This window comes from Callorhinchus milii, unplaced genomic scaffold (genome assembly GCF_018977255.1).
Source record: "Callorhinchus milii isolate IMCB2004 unplaced genomic scaffold, IMCB_Cmil_1.0 Scaffold3, whole genome shotgun sequence".
Lineage (NCBI taxonomy): Eukaryota > Metazoa > Chordata > Chondrichthyes > Chimaeriformes > Callorhinchidae > Callorhinchus > Callorhinchus milii.
Window position 1 is genome coordinate 51,030,881 of NW_024704744.1, and position 16,426 is coordinate 51,047,306.

Below are 16,426 nucleotides of genomic sequence, written 5' to 3' on the forward strand. Positions count from 1 at the left end.
CCTACACCAGGCTTGGAGAGTGTAAGTACATCAAATTCTTCTGCACGTTAGTTGGTATTGCTGGATATATTTCAAATATATGTTACATGTAGACTGAAGCCTAAACGTTGCCATCTAAAATCCAATAAAAACACGCTTGTAAAATGCACATGCACAAGTTTGACTGTTGTATAGCATTATATTAGATACTGAAAATTCAGACTTAGATAGATGAATAAGGAAATACAATCTAAAAAGACCAGTTGATCAAGGATGATAACAGGCAGGAAGGACATATACATCACAATGAGTGTCAACTTTGTACAGCACAAAGAAAATCAAACAAAGTATCTTTTGGAAATCAATGTCTCAGTGGATCCAGACACTTGTCTGCAAGTGTTAGTTTGACTCAGTAGCACTCGCCTCTGAATGAAAAGCCCCACATTGGGAGTTGAGGCAGAAATTCACGAGCACTATTGCATTGTTTGACGTGCCATCCTTCGGATGAGACATTAAATCAAGGATCTGTCTGCCTATTCAGGTGGATGTTAGAGATTCCATTACATAATTTGAAAAGAGAAGGAACTTTCTCCCAGGGTCATGGCCAAAAATGCTTTTCGTTAATTGGTCACTCACTTCATTGCTGTTTGTGGTACCTATTGTGCGAAAGTGGTTTCCGCTTTTGTCTAGAAAACTGTCAACTGACTTGACAGCAGATATCTGTGAGACATTTCACTGTTATCGGATTTTAGCAAGTGCAAGGACTATAATTGTCAGTGGGTATACTTAAGAACACTGTACAGTAATTAAACTGTCCAAAAATGCATTGCCATATCCCTTTCGAAAGAGCTCTGATGTGCCCAGTAAGATACCTTGGGTGAACTGTCTGTAACAACTGGTCCTCATTGAGAATTATTTTATGAAGTACCTACTGTAACAACAATAGCATGTATTTATATAGCGCCCTTCATGTGAGGTAGCTGGGGAAAGGAGGCCGTAAGCATAATTGAAGACTAAGGTCTTCAGGTGTAATCTGAAAAAGTGGAAAGAGGGCGTGAAGCAGAGGGATTGAAGAAGAGAGTTCCAAAGTTTTAGGGCTTGGATAAAATGCAAGTCCCATTGATTTAAAGTACACAGCAGAGAGATTTACTATCACGTGATATACCTTCAGCGCAAAATTCCCATGGGTTAATGGGAATCCTAATAAAGTTAACAAACGTATTTAAGAAATACTGAAATTTAAGATCCTTTTAAAATTACAGGTTCCCATAAGTTAAAACTTTATATTACTTGATGAAAACAATTAAAAGTGACTAGTGAATAAATGCCAAAGCAAACATAAAATGCGTCCAAGCTGCCAAATAAAAATGATAAGCAGCCACCATGACGCATTGCAGCAGATGTTTCAGTCATCCATGAGTGACAAATGCTTTCATCTCATCTCCTCTCTAAATGCTGCATTACAGACTTTTGTGTGTGATTGCATAAAGCCAATCATCCACAGCTGTGAAAAGGATTTGTGTTAGAAAGATTCCATTCAGCATTTGTCAGATATTGCTGGATTGATGAGGTATAAACGGATTGAAACATTGTATTGTTCTTGGAAAATTAAGCATCTACCTTAATTTATTGGTTAACATAATTAAGCATATTGTAGAAAGCATATTAAATAAGCCTCCGCAATCTTAGGAAACTATTTTTTCCCCTCCTTTCCTCCTACTGGGCTACAGTCCCATGGGTGCCTGACGTCTACTGGCACCTCACCCCACTGACCATTATTCATGTCTTGATAGTGTTGGAAAGGTATTTGACAACAGAGTTGAGCTCAATCCATGTCCAAACACAAATCCATGTCCAACACCAAACATGCACACCACTCGTTCTCTGAATAGTATCTCATTTTTCCCTCCATATCCCAGGGTTGCTGAGGACAATTCTAGCACCACAATTACTGCCATGGGTATTTTAAGATGACACAGCATGGACTGAGAGATTTGAACTTGTACCATCTGACCTGTACACAATACAATACAAATTTATATCTGTACAGCACCTTTCACGTCGGGAGGACGTCCCAAGTGTCCCAAATTGGCTTCCATATTTGCTACAAGAAACACATTATTACACTTTGCAGTTTTGCTGTGAAGCCCTTTGTGACATCCTCCTGACGAGAAAGGCGCTATATCAAATGTAAGGATTGTTGTTATTATAACCAAGGAGTCAGGATAACATTCATTTAATGAGTTGTCAAAGTACAGGCATGGGTAATTAAAAAAAGCGGTTTTAAAGAAAAGCAGCTCCACATCAGCATCAAGAGCCAAGCTGAGATACAATAACAGAAATCTAATACCAGCATTTTCCAGAAAAGCACAAGTCTCTCCTTTTGAGATTTATGATAGAGATAGATGAAATATGCACCTTTCCAGTCAGATGCAAAGGTTTTTGAAAAAGACAAAAGGTTTGTGTGCCCGAGGCATCCATGAATAGCAGCCTAAGGACCACACACAACTGTGTTCAGTTAAAAGAGTGACAGAAAGGGAAATACAAATTTACAAGTACACCAAAAATGTTTGTAAAAATGCATACTGTTGGCAAGATTTTTTCTGCCTGAAGCTTTCCTCCAAAATAGACATTTATGACACAATACAAGGGTGGGGTGTGGGAGGAAGTGCATTTTATAGTTCCCAAATACCTTCTATAAAGTCAAAGGAGGATACAATTAAACAATGAAAACATGATTAAAGTGCGCTAAATGAATAATACTCAGATGAGAACTTTAACTCTTACTGTTAGCATTGGCAATAGCACAGATACTAACAGTGGTTTTGTGGTGTCTCAGAGTTAAAGTGTATTTCATTTGGCAGTACAAGATGGAAATGTGTGTCGTGGAAGAATATCTCAATTCCAGAATAGATACCAGTCTACCATATAATAATAATAATCCTTGCATTTGATATGGCACTTTTCATGTCGGGAGGACGTCCCAAAGCTCTTCACAGAACACACTGTAAAGTGAATTGATTGTATATTTGTGGGCGAATGCGGCAGCCAATTACGCACAGCAATAATAATGATAATAATAATCCTTGCATTTGATATAGCGCTTTTCACGTCGGGAGGACGTCCCAAAGCGCTTCACAGAACACACTGTAAAGTGAACTGACTGTATATTTGTGGGCGAACGCGGCAGCCAATTGCGCACAGCAATGTCCCACAAACAGTCGTAGATTGAAAATGACCAATTTTTTTTTTTTTTTGGTTTTGGAGGGATTATTATTAGGCTCTGTGTGGAGTAAGGAAACTTGCCCAAGGTTTCGCCCTGTGCCTGGAATTGATCTCAGGTCTCTCACTTGCAAAGCGAGTGCTCTAACCACTGAGCTACAGGACTCCACGTCATCATTGGGCTAGAAAACCAGGGAACAGTATGAAATATGTGGCAATTTCTAACAGATTTTCTTAATAAGAATCCTTAATAAGGAATATGAGTGGAGGCTCCTTCTGGTAGTTGAACATAGTCATGCACATCATACTGACCTGAGGGAAACTCTATTCTGAAAGCAGAAGCCTTCCTGTGGTCTGACATCAGTTACTGGTTTTCTTACTGAAGAATTCTATTATAATAATAATAATAATAATAATAATAATCATAGCATTTGATATAGCATCTTATCACGTCTTTGAGACGTCTCAAAGTGCTTCACAGTAAAGTAATGTTTTGATGGGCGAACATGACAGCAAATTTGCACACAACAATGTCCCATGGAGTGAACGGGCTATTTTTATTTGGGGGATTAAAATCCCTGCTTCTTAGATCCTACTGTATACTGTGAATGGAAATACCCAAAATTACATCTAAATAAAAACATCTGACAATAAATCAAAACTAACTACCAGTCATTCCCCCCACTCCGCCCCCAAGTGAACCTGAATGAAGACCTAAGACCCTCAGCGCAGTGCTCTACCACAGCTGAATAGAGTAGCCCTGAAAACAAGATAAGAAAAGTAAAATAATAATAATCATCCTTGCCATTGATATATTGGGAGGATGTCACAAAGATCACAGGATTTACTGTAAATATAGTGACTGTGTATCCGAGGGTTAGGTTTCAGAGAGACAAGGAAGGGGGAAAAGGAGAGGGAAAAAGAAAGGTTGACCATTAGTTCAAAGCCCTACACAATGCAGGGCTGAGCAGAGGCTAAGGAAGCTAGCAGTTGTGTTATGCTGGGAAGGATTCATAATTATATCCAGCTTGTGGGCTATAGCATTTCAGTAAAGCACCATAGCCTTACCACAAAATTTTCCACAAATGTCTGTCTTGTAAAAAAATAATAAATCCCGGTTTTACTTCTGAGCCAACATTCTTTGGAAAGTTTCAAAGTTCAGTGAGAGAATAGAAGTTGGCAACAATCATGCAAGGCCTGAAATTCCAGGAGGTGAACCTTGAAATAGTTAATGTCAGTTTATAGTTTTGTTTGTGCCAGTTCAGTAATCCTCAAATAATCTGCGAGAGGTTTCTATCTTTCCAAAAAATCTCCATCAAGTGGGAAGCAGTGATGCCAATGATAGCCTGGCATTTGAAGGGTCTCTGACGGACTAATAACATAAGTTACTGGCGTAAGTGAATCTACCCAAGACAAGAAACGAAAAGAGTTATTCACCTGACCAGGAACTGGGAATTAATGGAATTCCCTCTCACTCTCTACCGTTCTTTTACCCTGGGTACGGCATCAGAAGAACATACCTTTGCTCCATGTGGGATATTGTTGTATGCAATTGCCTGCCATGTTTCGCCCACAAAATACACTGTCAATCCACTTACAATATACCCTGTGAAGTGCTTTGAGACGTCTCAACAATGTGATAAGGCGCAATATCAAATGCAAGGATTATTATTTACCAGTTTGTCAATCGCCTGTACAGTAACCCTGAGCACTATAAGATGGTTTAAAAACCTTATACATAGAATCAGTTAATCCTTATTAAACTTCCACAATAATAATGATCAATTTCAGAAAATGTAATCAGTTAAATATGTGCAGGCAATTCTTAGCAAACAGACAGAACTTTGATTGCTGGATAGATGCATACATATAATATAAAGTATTTATCAAAGTATCTTTCACACACCAAACGGCGTTAAACAGGAAAGACTATTGTAAAGATAACAGTAGATTGTTGTAAGAAAAAAATAATTGTACTGTAACTATATGGTTGGCTAATTGTAAGTAAAGAGTAAATAATACCAATAATGCCATTGTACCCTCCTATTTACTTCACAAAGTATAGCCAAGTGTGTACAAATGTTATACAAATACACAAAGGGAGAAACAATTCACCACAAACATTTCAAGAATGAAAATAATGGTACGCCAATGCTCTCACCAGCAGCTGCAAATAATATATTTACCATTAGCTGAATCTTCAGCACTTCCTTGAAGGTATTTTATCATCTTCATCTGGAATAACTGAGGGATGATCTTTTAGATGCTGTTTCACCACAGTCAAAAGGTTATGCTCAAGTGTTTGTGAAGTCTGTGAACTGTGAAGGAGTTTGTAAATTCAATCAAAGAGACAATATCCATGAGAGTAGCTATGAGAATGATTCCAAACATATTGACAGAAAGTCTTGACCTGGATATGATTATCAATTATTCTCTCTATTGCCTTCAGCAAAAAGACCACCACATCCATAAATGTAATTTCTTTGCTTCTTTGTGTCAACAGAAAGTATTCGCTTTGATTTTTTCTGGCGCAGATACTTTCTAAAAGCTCCAGCTAATCATCAAAATAGCTCCTTTCGGAAGCTGATATTTGGAACAAAGTTTCACAAAAGCCTCCCCCGCCCTCCCAAATGTTTAGCAACTAGTGAACTGGTATTCTGTATATTACATACATACACACACACACACTCACAAATACAATCATTCATACATACATACACAGTGCAATGATTAAGATGGGATATAGGGGTAATGGAGTCTTCTCTGTGTTAAAGCTCTCTTTGGTAAAAGCAATTGGTTCAGCTACACAGGCAGACCAGAGTATGTATGTGTGAAAGCAGTAATAGCTAAAATTAAAGAATATTCAAGATTACTCTAATAATGTGGAAATGTTTGTGCCATAAAAAGTCCTACAGAATTTGGTATGTATTTTAACAAAAGACAACTTAGATGTTTCCGTCAAATTTCATTTCTTCTAAATGAAGAATTATTATTATCATTATTTGGTTAATAGAGAATTGCACGGAATTTAGACTCTGGAATCCCTCATAAGACCCTGTGTGTAGAGAAAAAGTGACACCTGGTGGCAGAAATAATTATTGTTGTCAATTGGATTTTTCTGCAACACAGAAACATATCATTCAGCTTAATTGACAAAAAAGTGTGTGAGAAAAAATAATCGTTGAAATAAAGTCTTGTCAAATTAAAATTCTGTGATTGTGATTGATGGAAGAAAGCAAAGGTTTTCGAATCAGAATAAGAGAACTAGAAGATGTGTTTCTAATCTAAGGGACTTCAAACTAAACACAATTTAAAGAGATTATTAAATTGTTGGGTTTTTTGAAGGAGCAAAAGGTTCCAGAATACCATAAATAATACATCATAACTTTCCATAAAGGTCCATTTTTTTAAAAACAATAAATATCGTTTCATTACCCACTAACAATCTCTGGAAGGTTTCAATACAATACACTACAAATGTCTTTCATGTTGAGAGGATGTTGCAAAACATTTAAGAGTACTGGCTGGGCACCCAAGATAGGGGTAGAGCTCAACCTGCAATAATGGCTCAACCTGCATTTGTACTTTGATATCATTTGGGAGATATAAGAATGGCCAGAGGTTTGCCCCTTCTCTGTGCGATCCCAAAGTACAATGAAGCAAACTATGGTGCGCATCACAAACCCTACACACCAATATGAATTAACAATTGGGTGAATGTCCAATTTCTTCCCATCAATATCTTCAAGATCCCTTCTTGAGCCATATAGAGCACTCGGAGGCAACTACCATGATGTCTTACTTAATGGGCCAGTCTTGAGAAATCCAGATGCGTCAACCAACAGCACAACATCATCTGCAAACACAAGAGAAACAATTCTATCGGAAATGACCTAAATGGATACATTATGTCCACGCCTCTCAATGCCATCCAATATATCATTGATAAATAATTGGAAAGATTGTGTGACAGGGAACAATTTTGCCGTACCTACCTTTTGAGAGGGATAGGCTGGTGGTGAGTGTCCCATCAACTCTTGTACAGATCTTGGATCTGGAGTACGCATCTTGAATAAAAAACAAAATTTGGTCATGTACATTCAATTTCTTTTTTCATGAAGGCTTCATAAGGCACTAAAACGATGAATGTAACATAGATGAGCCTCACATTGCATCATCTCATATAAAACCACAAGCATCCCACACACTCCTCACAAAAACAGCATTCTGTATAACCCTTCTTGATTATACAGCAGATCTGGAATATATTTGCCTTGACTAGCAAAATGATCCCCCAGGAGCCACTGAAATCAGTTAGAATCCTGGGCAGGTTGTGATTTCACTAGGGTCACCTAGTGAGATGACTACCTGCCCAGGATTCTAGGGATAGATGCTACAATTTGTATACTTCCTATTAAATGTTACTTGAGTTGATAATGCATCTTAAACTTAACAACAAATATATTTAGCATTAGCTGCTGATAGTGAAATGATAGTGACAACTCAGATAGTAAAAGTAACTGACATTATATATTAATTTTAGAAATGAAGTCGCTAGTTCCATCGTATCTATTGCAAATTTTCACATGTCACTTTTTATTCTGCTTTCAAGCTAACTGTCTTCTTCTAGTATATCAAGTTTACAACAAAACAAATTAACTTGCACCCTTCAGAAAGACTTCCCAGGGCATTGGACAGTCAGGGGTGTTTGGACCCAAGCTGGGAGTTGGGGTCAGGAAGGGTGGAGGGCAAGGGGGTGGGAATACTTATGCCCTATATAGTCTATGCCAAAGGCATAATCGAAGTGGAAGATATTTAGACAGGACTTGAAGGAGGCAAGAGAGGGGGTGAGGCAGAGGGATTGCTGGATAGAGTTCCAGAGTGTGGGGCAGAGATGCTGAATGCCTGACCACCAATGGTGGGTGGGGAGTGCGGGGGACCTGAAGCAGGCCAAGCGGACAGGCTGATATGGGGTTAGGAGGTCGGAGAGGTAGTGGGGGAAGCAAGATCGTGGAGGCTTCAAAGGTGAGACAAGGATTTTGTACTCAAATCTCTGAGGGATGGGGAGCCAGTAAAGCCGGGCAAGAATGGGGGTGATTGGTTCACGGAGCCTGTTGCGGGAGAGGACACGAGATGCAGAGTTCTGAATAATCTGCAGCTTGTGGAGGGAAGAGTTGGGAAGTCCAGCGAGCAGGCAGTTGGCATAGGCTATGCCCTATACCTCCTTTGATGCACCCAACAACTCTTTCTGAGTCACAGTTTCTTTCTATAGTGTCTCCTTCTCTAACCAGAGAATTTTCTTCTCTCTTCCTTGTCCCTGGTGTTCCTTGTTGTCATTCAGAACTCTGCAGCTCGTGTACTGTCCCGCACCAGGCTTCGGGACCACATCACTCCCACCCTCGCTCGCCTCCACTGGCTCCCCATCCCCCAGAGGATTGATTTCAAGATCCTCATCCTCACCTACAAGGCCATTCACGGCCTTGCTCCCTCCTACCTCTCCAACCTACTATCCCCCTACCTACATGCCCGTACCCTCCGTTCCTCCGGCTCCTGTCTGCTCCACATCCCCCGCCCCAATCGCCCTACCATTGGTGGTCGGGCATTCAGCCTCTCAGCCCCAGGCTCTGGAACTCCATCCCCCAGTGCCTTTGCCGCTTCCTCCCTCTCCTCCTTCAAGGCCGGTCTCAAAACCTTTCTCTTTGACCGAGCCTTCAGCTCCCCTCTCGACTCTCTTCCCCCTTCTCGCTCCCTCCCATCCCTCCCCTCACCCTGACCATTTCCCCCCTCCTCGCTCCCTCCCCTCCCCTCACCCTGACCATTTCCCCCCTGCTCGGGTCATGACCCAACTGTGCAGCACCTTGGGACGTCCTCCTGACGTGAAAGGCGCTTTATAAATGGAATCTTGTTGTTGTTGTTGTTGTTCTTTCTTCCCATCCTTATTCCCAAATCCTCAAAATCTATCTTCTCTCTTTTTATGAGGCCAATGTTATCTTTTGCAGGACATTTTGATCTGTTTGTATATTTGGAGCATGTTTAACCAGCCATTTGGACATTTGAAAAGAAATGAATAAAAATATGGGTCTCTTCCTGCAGTGGTCAGTGTGAATATGAGTTGGTGTTGGCGACGGACCTGTTCAGCAGCAGACATACCCAGTGGTATTACTTTCGAATACAAAAAGCCTTGGTTGATGTCACCTACAAATTCAAGATTATCAATTTGCTGAAAAGGAATAGCCTTTACAATTATGGTAAGGTCTACTTCCCTTCTACATTTACAATTCAATGTTGGTTCTGCAGAGTATAGTTAAAGGAGGTAGGAGGCTCCTTGATGGCCTATTGTTTTGCTTGGAGAAGTTTGCTTACAAAATACACAGTCACTACACTTCACAGTACAGTCTTGTGAAGCACTTTGAAATAGCTCAATGACATAATAAGGTGCTACATCAAATGCAAGAACTATTATAAGTTATATTTAATGTAGCTGTAGTACAGGAAAATGTATTTTAAAATGAGGTATAATTTGTGGTATTTGTTAGCAGGCTTCTGCCTTTATTTGATTATGATTTGCAATTTTCAATTTTGGAAATCTAGCGGGACTTTCACAACTTATTAATCACAAAGTAGAAGCAGCAAATAGTGGCTCAATAAAACCACAACAATTTACATTTATACAGCACCTGTCACTTCAGGATTGTGATGAGGGGAGAGGGGAGAGGAGTTGCTGAGGAGGGTGTTTTGGGGGACAGGGGGAAGATGATCGAAAGTACAGTCATGTAGATGGGAGTGATAGGCTACAGAGCGAAACAAGCTACAGAGTTCTGGATGATCTGCAATTTGTGTTGGAAGGAGCTGGGGTGCAAGCTGTTGGATTAATCAAGCCTGGGTGTGATAATAATAATAATAATAATAATCCTTGCATTTGATATAGCGCTTTTCACGTCGGGAGGACGTCCCAAAGCGCTTCACAGAACACACTGTAAAGTGAATTGACTGTATATTTGTGGGTGAACGCGGCAGCCAATTGCGCACAGCAATATCCCACAAACAGTCGTAGATTGAAAATGACCAATTTATTATTGTTTTTTTTTTTTTTTGGTGGGATTATTATTAGGCGTGTGGAGTAAGGAAACTTGCCCAAGGTTTCGCCCTGACTGGAATTGAACTCAGGTCTCTCGCTTGCAAAGCGAGTGCTCTAACCACTGAGCTACAGGACTCCAAAAGCATGAATGAGAGTCCTGACAGCCCAGAAGAAGAGGTAGTGATGGAAGAGGATGATTTTGCAATGCAGTTTGAAAATATTGCTTTTGTGAACTAAAGATTAACCGCTGGCATGCAAATTGGGAGTGTAGAAGAAATATGAACTAAAGAGACATTTACCAAGTTTATTCAGTAGTAGAAAGCCTTTCTTGAAAAGTTCACTGAATCCATTCTTGTGTTTTCTTTCAGGAATGAAACCTTTGGTATATTCAGAAAAAGATGCGAAGGAACGAGGAATCGGGTGGTTTCGATCAGGGCATCATATCACCTACAAGCCATTGAATAAGAAGTCCTTCTACAACCTTCTTCCTTCCACAGAGTACTACTGCTTGGAGTTCAAGATAGTAAGTGAGAATTCCAGGGCATCTTTACACATGCAATGCTACAGTTGTATACCATTCTATTACAAAGATGGTGCTATTTGGAATTTTCTTCTGCAATCTAAATTATATTTTTGCAGCCTCAACATCTGGGCGTCAAATACATTCTGAGATGGTGTTGGACGCTGAGCAGGGGAAAGGGAAGAATCCCAATAGATCAATCCAAATAGACAGCATCAACCCCCATAGAAACATAAAAAATGCTGCATATTAGGAGGCCATTCAGCCCACCAAACCTATGCTTGTACTAGTTCTTTTACCAGGGCTCTAATCCTAATTCCCTGCCTTTTCCCTATATTATTTTATATCTTTTTCTCATATCTGTTGAATTCCAGTTCAATTTTCAGTACCCAAACCAAGCTGAGAATAATCCTTCCATTTGCATTTGATATAGTGCCTTATCGCGTCTTCGAGATGTCTCAAAGCGCTTCACAGAATATACTGTAAAGTGGAGTGACTGCATATTTTGTGGACAAAACATGGCAGTCAATTGCGCACAGCAGTGTCCCATAACCAGTCATGGACTGAAGTGACCAATTTATTATTTTTTTTAAGGAATTATTACCCCCAAAATAGAGATCCACCAATCGACTAGCAACTGGGTTCCTACTTACTGCTAGTAAACAGAGGTGTGTGGAGTTGAACCCAGGTCTCTCGCTTGTGAGGCGAGTGCTCTAACCACTGAGCTACAGCACTCCAAGAGAATTCCATGTATCAATAATTAATTAAAGCGTTTGGGGATATTTCAAAGTGAGAAGGTGCTGTAAAATTGAAAGCTGTTTCTCTCTGTAACTGGTACAAACACTGGGCAATCTTGTCACCTGGTCCAATGTCTCAGCAGCTGTGTTATATGTGAAACCTGAAAAGGGCTAACTTCTGGTTCATCAGGTTGGGTGGCTATCATTTCCTATGTGCTGCAACTGCATGCAAAGTGCAAGAAATGCACTGAAGGTCACCACCTTCATGATATGATATTAATGTTGCTTCCCTCATGCAGCAAATGGCATCAGCATTATTTTATAGGCAAAGTATATAGATATACACGTACAACATGCAGGAAGTCAGGACAATTGCATCCCAAAGCCCAGAAGTAGGCCATTGCTTATCTGTAGAAAGCCAGCTAGTCAGTGCGAGATAAATGGTGTTCCTCCTCGTTTGCAAGGCCCACTGAAAATCAGAACAACAAACGGGATATCATAATACCAGTGGCATTATAATGCTGTTTCCTAGAGACAAGTTAGTTATCATAACACCAAGAAAAGTTTGGGTCTTAATATCATCACATCAGTGACATTTTGTTAAGAACTAAGTCCTTCTCAATTGCAGCTTGTGAGTGTGTTAGTCAATTTCACGATATGTTATATCACTGTCATGCACTGTTTGGTCTTGATCTACTTTCTCGAATGTTATTATTTTCAGGAGTTTAGTAATAAGAATGATTCGTACTACTTGGCACATTGCTATCCCTATAGCTACACGGATCTGAAGGCTCATTTGGATGAAATAACAAATGACCAAAACCATTTGGAGTATTTCAGAAAGGAAGTTCTGTGCGAAACAAGAGCTGGAAATAGCTGTTTTTTGCTGACCATTACTGATTCTACAAGTAAGTGCAAAGAAGTACAAGAGTGCATCTTGTACTGACCCTAGCACACATGACTTAGATTTAGTACATTCTACTAAAATTCTACTACTATTCTAATAAAATCTCTGAGTTTTCCAACATAATGCAAAAATAATATCTTCTCACTATGCGAAGAATGTATTCTTTTTGCTTAGGTCATCCAGGTGTCTGACACATGAGGAAACCCATTACCATGCTTATGAACATCCAAACCCCTACCTACCCGCCCGTACCCTCCGTTCCTCTGGCTCCGGTCTGCTCCACATCCCCCGCCCCAACCGCCCTACTATCAGTGGCCGGGCCTTCAGCCTCTCAGCCCCTAGGCTCTGGAACTCTATCCCCCAGTGCCTTCGCCGCTTCCTCCCTCTCCTCCTTCAAGGCCGGTCTCAAGACCTTTCTCTTTGACCATGCCTTCAGCTCCCCTCTCGACTCTCTACCCCCTCCTCGCTCCCTCCCTTCCCTCCCCTCACCCTGACCATTTCCCCCCTGCTCGGGTCCTGACCCAACTGTACAGCGCCTTGGGACGTCCTCCCGACGTGAAAGGCGCTCAATAAATGGAATCTTGTTGTTGTTGTTGAAAGTTCCACATATGCATTGCCACCAACAAATGGAAATTACCCTGTGTCTAAAATGTGGATTTTTTCTGGAAGGACACACCCTGCTTATCTAGTTGTGGAGAATATTATGTGGAAGTGCCAAGGTTTAGGTACCGCTGAGTTTAACTGGCTAAACCACATAGCTTTCCAGTAAAAACATTGACTTGCACACTTCCCGATTGCTGTCCAGCTAGGATCTAATAAGGTTAACAGGAGCTGAATGGAAATAATCTATGCCCCTTGTAACCAATCTACCCCTCTAAGGAGAAATTCCACCAGGTGTAGATTTATTCAATCAGGCAGCATTTCATAACATCCAGGATTTGATAAATTCTTGAACTCGCGTCTAAGTTTAAAGTTGGTTTTCCTTAATTCTTAAAAGAAACTTTCAGAAACACAGTATTTAAGAGTTAGACAAATTCTGGATGTATTTAATTACATAAGAACATAAGAATTAGGAGCAAGACTAGACCATTCCGCCCCTCGAGTCTGCCCCGCCATTCGATAAGATCATGGCTGATCTTCTGACCTAACTCTAATTACCTGCCCTATCCCCATATCCCCTAATCCTTCTACTTTTTAAAAATCTATCAGTCTCAGCCTTGAGACTGTTCAAGGACTGAACATCTACAGCCTCTGAGTGAAGAAATGTTTCCTCAACTCTGTTCTAAAAGACTGACCTTTAATTTTCAGACTGTGACCCCTGGTTATAGATTCTCCTACCAGGGGAAACAGACTCTCAGTGTCTACTTTATCCAGCCCTTTAAGAATCTTATATGTTTCAATAAGATCTCCCCTAATTCTTCTGTACTCTAGAGAATATAGCCCTAGTTTATTCAGCCTATCCTCATAGGTCAGTCCCCTCATCCCAGGAACTAACCGAGTGAATCTACGCTGCACCCCCTCTAAGGCAAGTGTGTCCTTTTTTAAATAAGGAGACCAAAACTGCACACAATACTCTGGTGCGGTCTCACCAAGGCCCTATACAGTTGCAGCAAGACTTCCCTACTCTTGTACTCTAAACCTTTTGCAATGAACGCTAACATGCCGTTCGCCTTCTTAGTTGCTTGCTGCACCTGCAAACTAACATTTTGAGACTGGTGTACAAGGACACCCAAATCCCTTTGAACACTAACACTATCTAATCTTTCCCCCTCTAGAAAATAATCTGTTTTTCTATTTTTGCTACCTAGGTGAATAACTTCACACTTCCCCACATTAAATTCCATTTGCAACCTACTCACCCACTCCCCTAGCTCATCTGTATCCCGTTGCAATCTTTTTGCATCATCCTCAGAGCAAATTATTCCATACATTACAATAAATATACATCCAGGTGTAATTTTTTCCCATTTGTCTGCAGCAGATAAGGAAAACGTTGAAGGAAAGCTTGGTGTGGTGCTGACAGCAAGAGTTCACCCAGGAGAGACTCAATCAAGCTGGATGATGAAAGGCATTGTAGATTTCCTGATCTCTGAGGAGCGTATAGCTAAGGTAAGGATATTAAACTGATAGTTTTCAACGTGAAATAAAAGGTAACACATGTCTTATTTTTATGGTAAATGACAAAATAATTAAATTCCCTGTGTAATGTGTTACAACTGCTGTTCAAATTGTGCTCTATTCAACTGAATCAAACTACCCAAAGCACTTTCAGTTGCATAGAACCATAGAAATTTACAGCACAGAAGAAGCCATTTGGCCCATCACATATGTGCTAGCTCTTTTAAGAGCACTACTTTCAGTCCCATTTACCTGCCTGTAGTTTACTCCTTTTTAGATATAGTCCCACCCAATTATATCGGCATGCTGGGGTTTGACCAAATGTTGCCAACATAAGTGGGGTGTCAACATAAACAGACGAAGAATGGCACAACATCGACTTACCTCCCTCTTGGCCATCACTTCTCACTTTTGTCACACCCCGATACAAGAGGCCTCAGTACATAAGAACCAAAATGGACACTTAAACATGAAAAGTGAATTTTGAGAGTTTTATTGGATCACCTATTTCATGTATGTTATGTGCAAAATTGCAATACAGTTGCTTTTTCAGGAAATCTAATGTGATAGTTCATTCATACTTGAACAATAACTATTTTTTTCCATACAGGAGCTGCGGCAAAGATGTGTATTTAAAATTGTTCCTATGCTAAATCCAGATGGAGTTATAGTAGGAAATTACAGGTAAAGTGAAAGCATTCTGATTAAATACATTATTTGAGGGCATGCAGGTAGATCAATTTGAACTAGTTCTTAATGAGATTCTTTCCTTAATAAGGAATACTGTTAGAATCCCTGTTGACCACCCCTGAAGCTCTGTTCTTCAAGTAGATCATGTTGGAGAGGAGTCCTGCAATTTAGTGGGCCATACATCTGGTTATCAGAAGGAATCCTCATTTGGGCAACTTGGTTTCCTTATTAAGGAATCCCGTCAAGAAATAAAACAAATTAGACCCTGATACTGAATTACAGAAAACTTCTTCAGTGTTGCAGAGCAAGATGTTTGTTGTCATGTGGAGTCCTGTAGCTCAGTGGTTAGAGCACTCGCATTGCAAGTGAGAGACCTGAGTTCAATTCCAGGCAGAGGGCGAAACCTTGGGCAAGTTTCCTTACTCCACACGCCTAATAATAATCCCTCCAAAACCAAAAACAATAATAAATTGGTCCTTTTCAATCTACGACTGTTTGTGGGACATTGCTGTGCGCAATTGGCTGCCGTGTTCGCCCACAAATATACAGTCAATTCACTTTACAATGTGTTCTGTGAAGCGCTTTGGGACGTCCTCCCGACGTAAAAAGCGCTATATCAAATGCAAGGATTATTATTATTATTATTACAACAAACATGGTTAGAGGTTTTCTGACTAGCATAATTTATAGATCTCTCCTTAATTTGACATCGTAAACCTCCACTCCAGCATCACAGGTGTTTATCTGTGTCAGTTGCTGGAAGCAGCAAACCTTTCCCAACATCCCATTATAAACATATGGCAAGAAGTTTCAGGTGTTGGCATTTGATAGGTGCTCAGGTATACACAGGACTGGAAACAACTATTGCAGTCTATCTGACAGATTCCAAAGTAAATCAAACTGATACATTGAGTCATGTCTCATACTCTTCAATTTTCATTAAATATCTACCAAATATTTCTTCTCCAAGTGTACAGCTAATTTGCCTCTTGAATTTGTAAACACAATTTTTATGTCAGTTGTTACTACAGCCTGCAACAAGTTTCATAGTGACAAGGTGGCATGTTTAAAAGCCAATTCAATCAACCTACCAGGGATTTGGCAAACAAACAAAAACAAATTGCTAAATGACTTTAAATCAATATTAAGTCCATCAAGTAGAACTCAAGTACAGC

General features: G+C 40.2%; 1 protein-coding gene across 1 annotated transcript in view; it reads left to right on the top strand.

Moving 5' to 3' along the window:
- Nucleotides 1-16,426, top strand: part of LOC103178344 (cytosolic carboxypeptidase 3-like) — a gene marked incomplete at its 3' end in the record, with an annotated part of 21,757 nt that continues 5,331 nt past the window's right edge. The window contains exons 1-6 of the mRNA XM_007893032.2: nucleotides 1-21; nucleotides 9,295-9,449; nucleotides 10,648-10,802; nucleotides 12,258-12,444; nucleotides 14,422-14,552; nucleotides 15,172-15,245. Coding sequence (XP_007891223.2) covers nucleotides 10,650-10,802; nucleotides 12,258-12,444; nucleotides 14,422-14,552; nucleotides 15,172-15,245 — 545 coding nt within the window. The remainder of the gene's footprint in view (nucleotides 22-9,294; nucleotides 9,450-10,647; nucleotides 10,803-12,257; nucleotides 12,445-14,421; nucleotides 14,553-15,171; nucleotides 15,246-16,426) is intronic.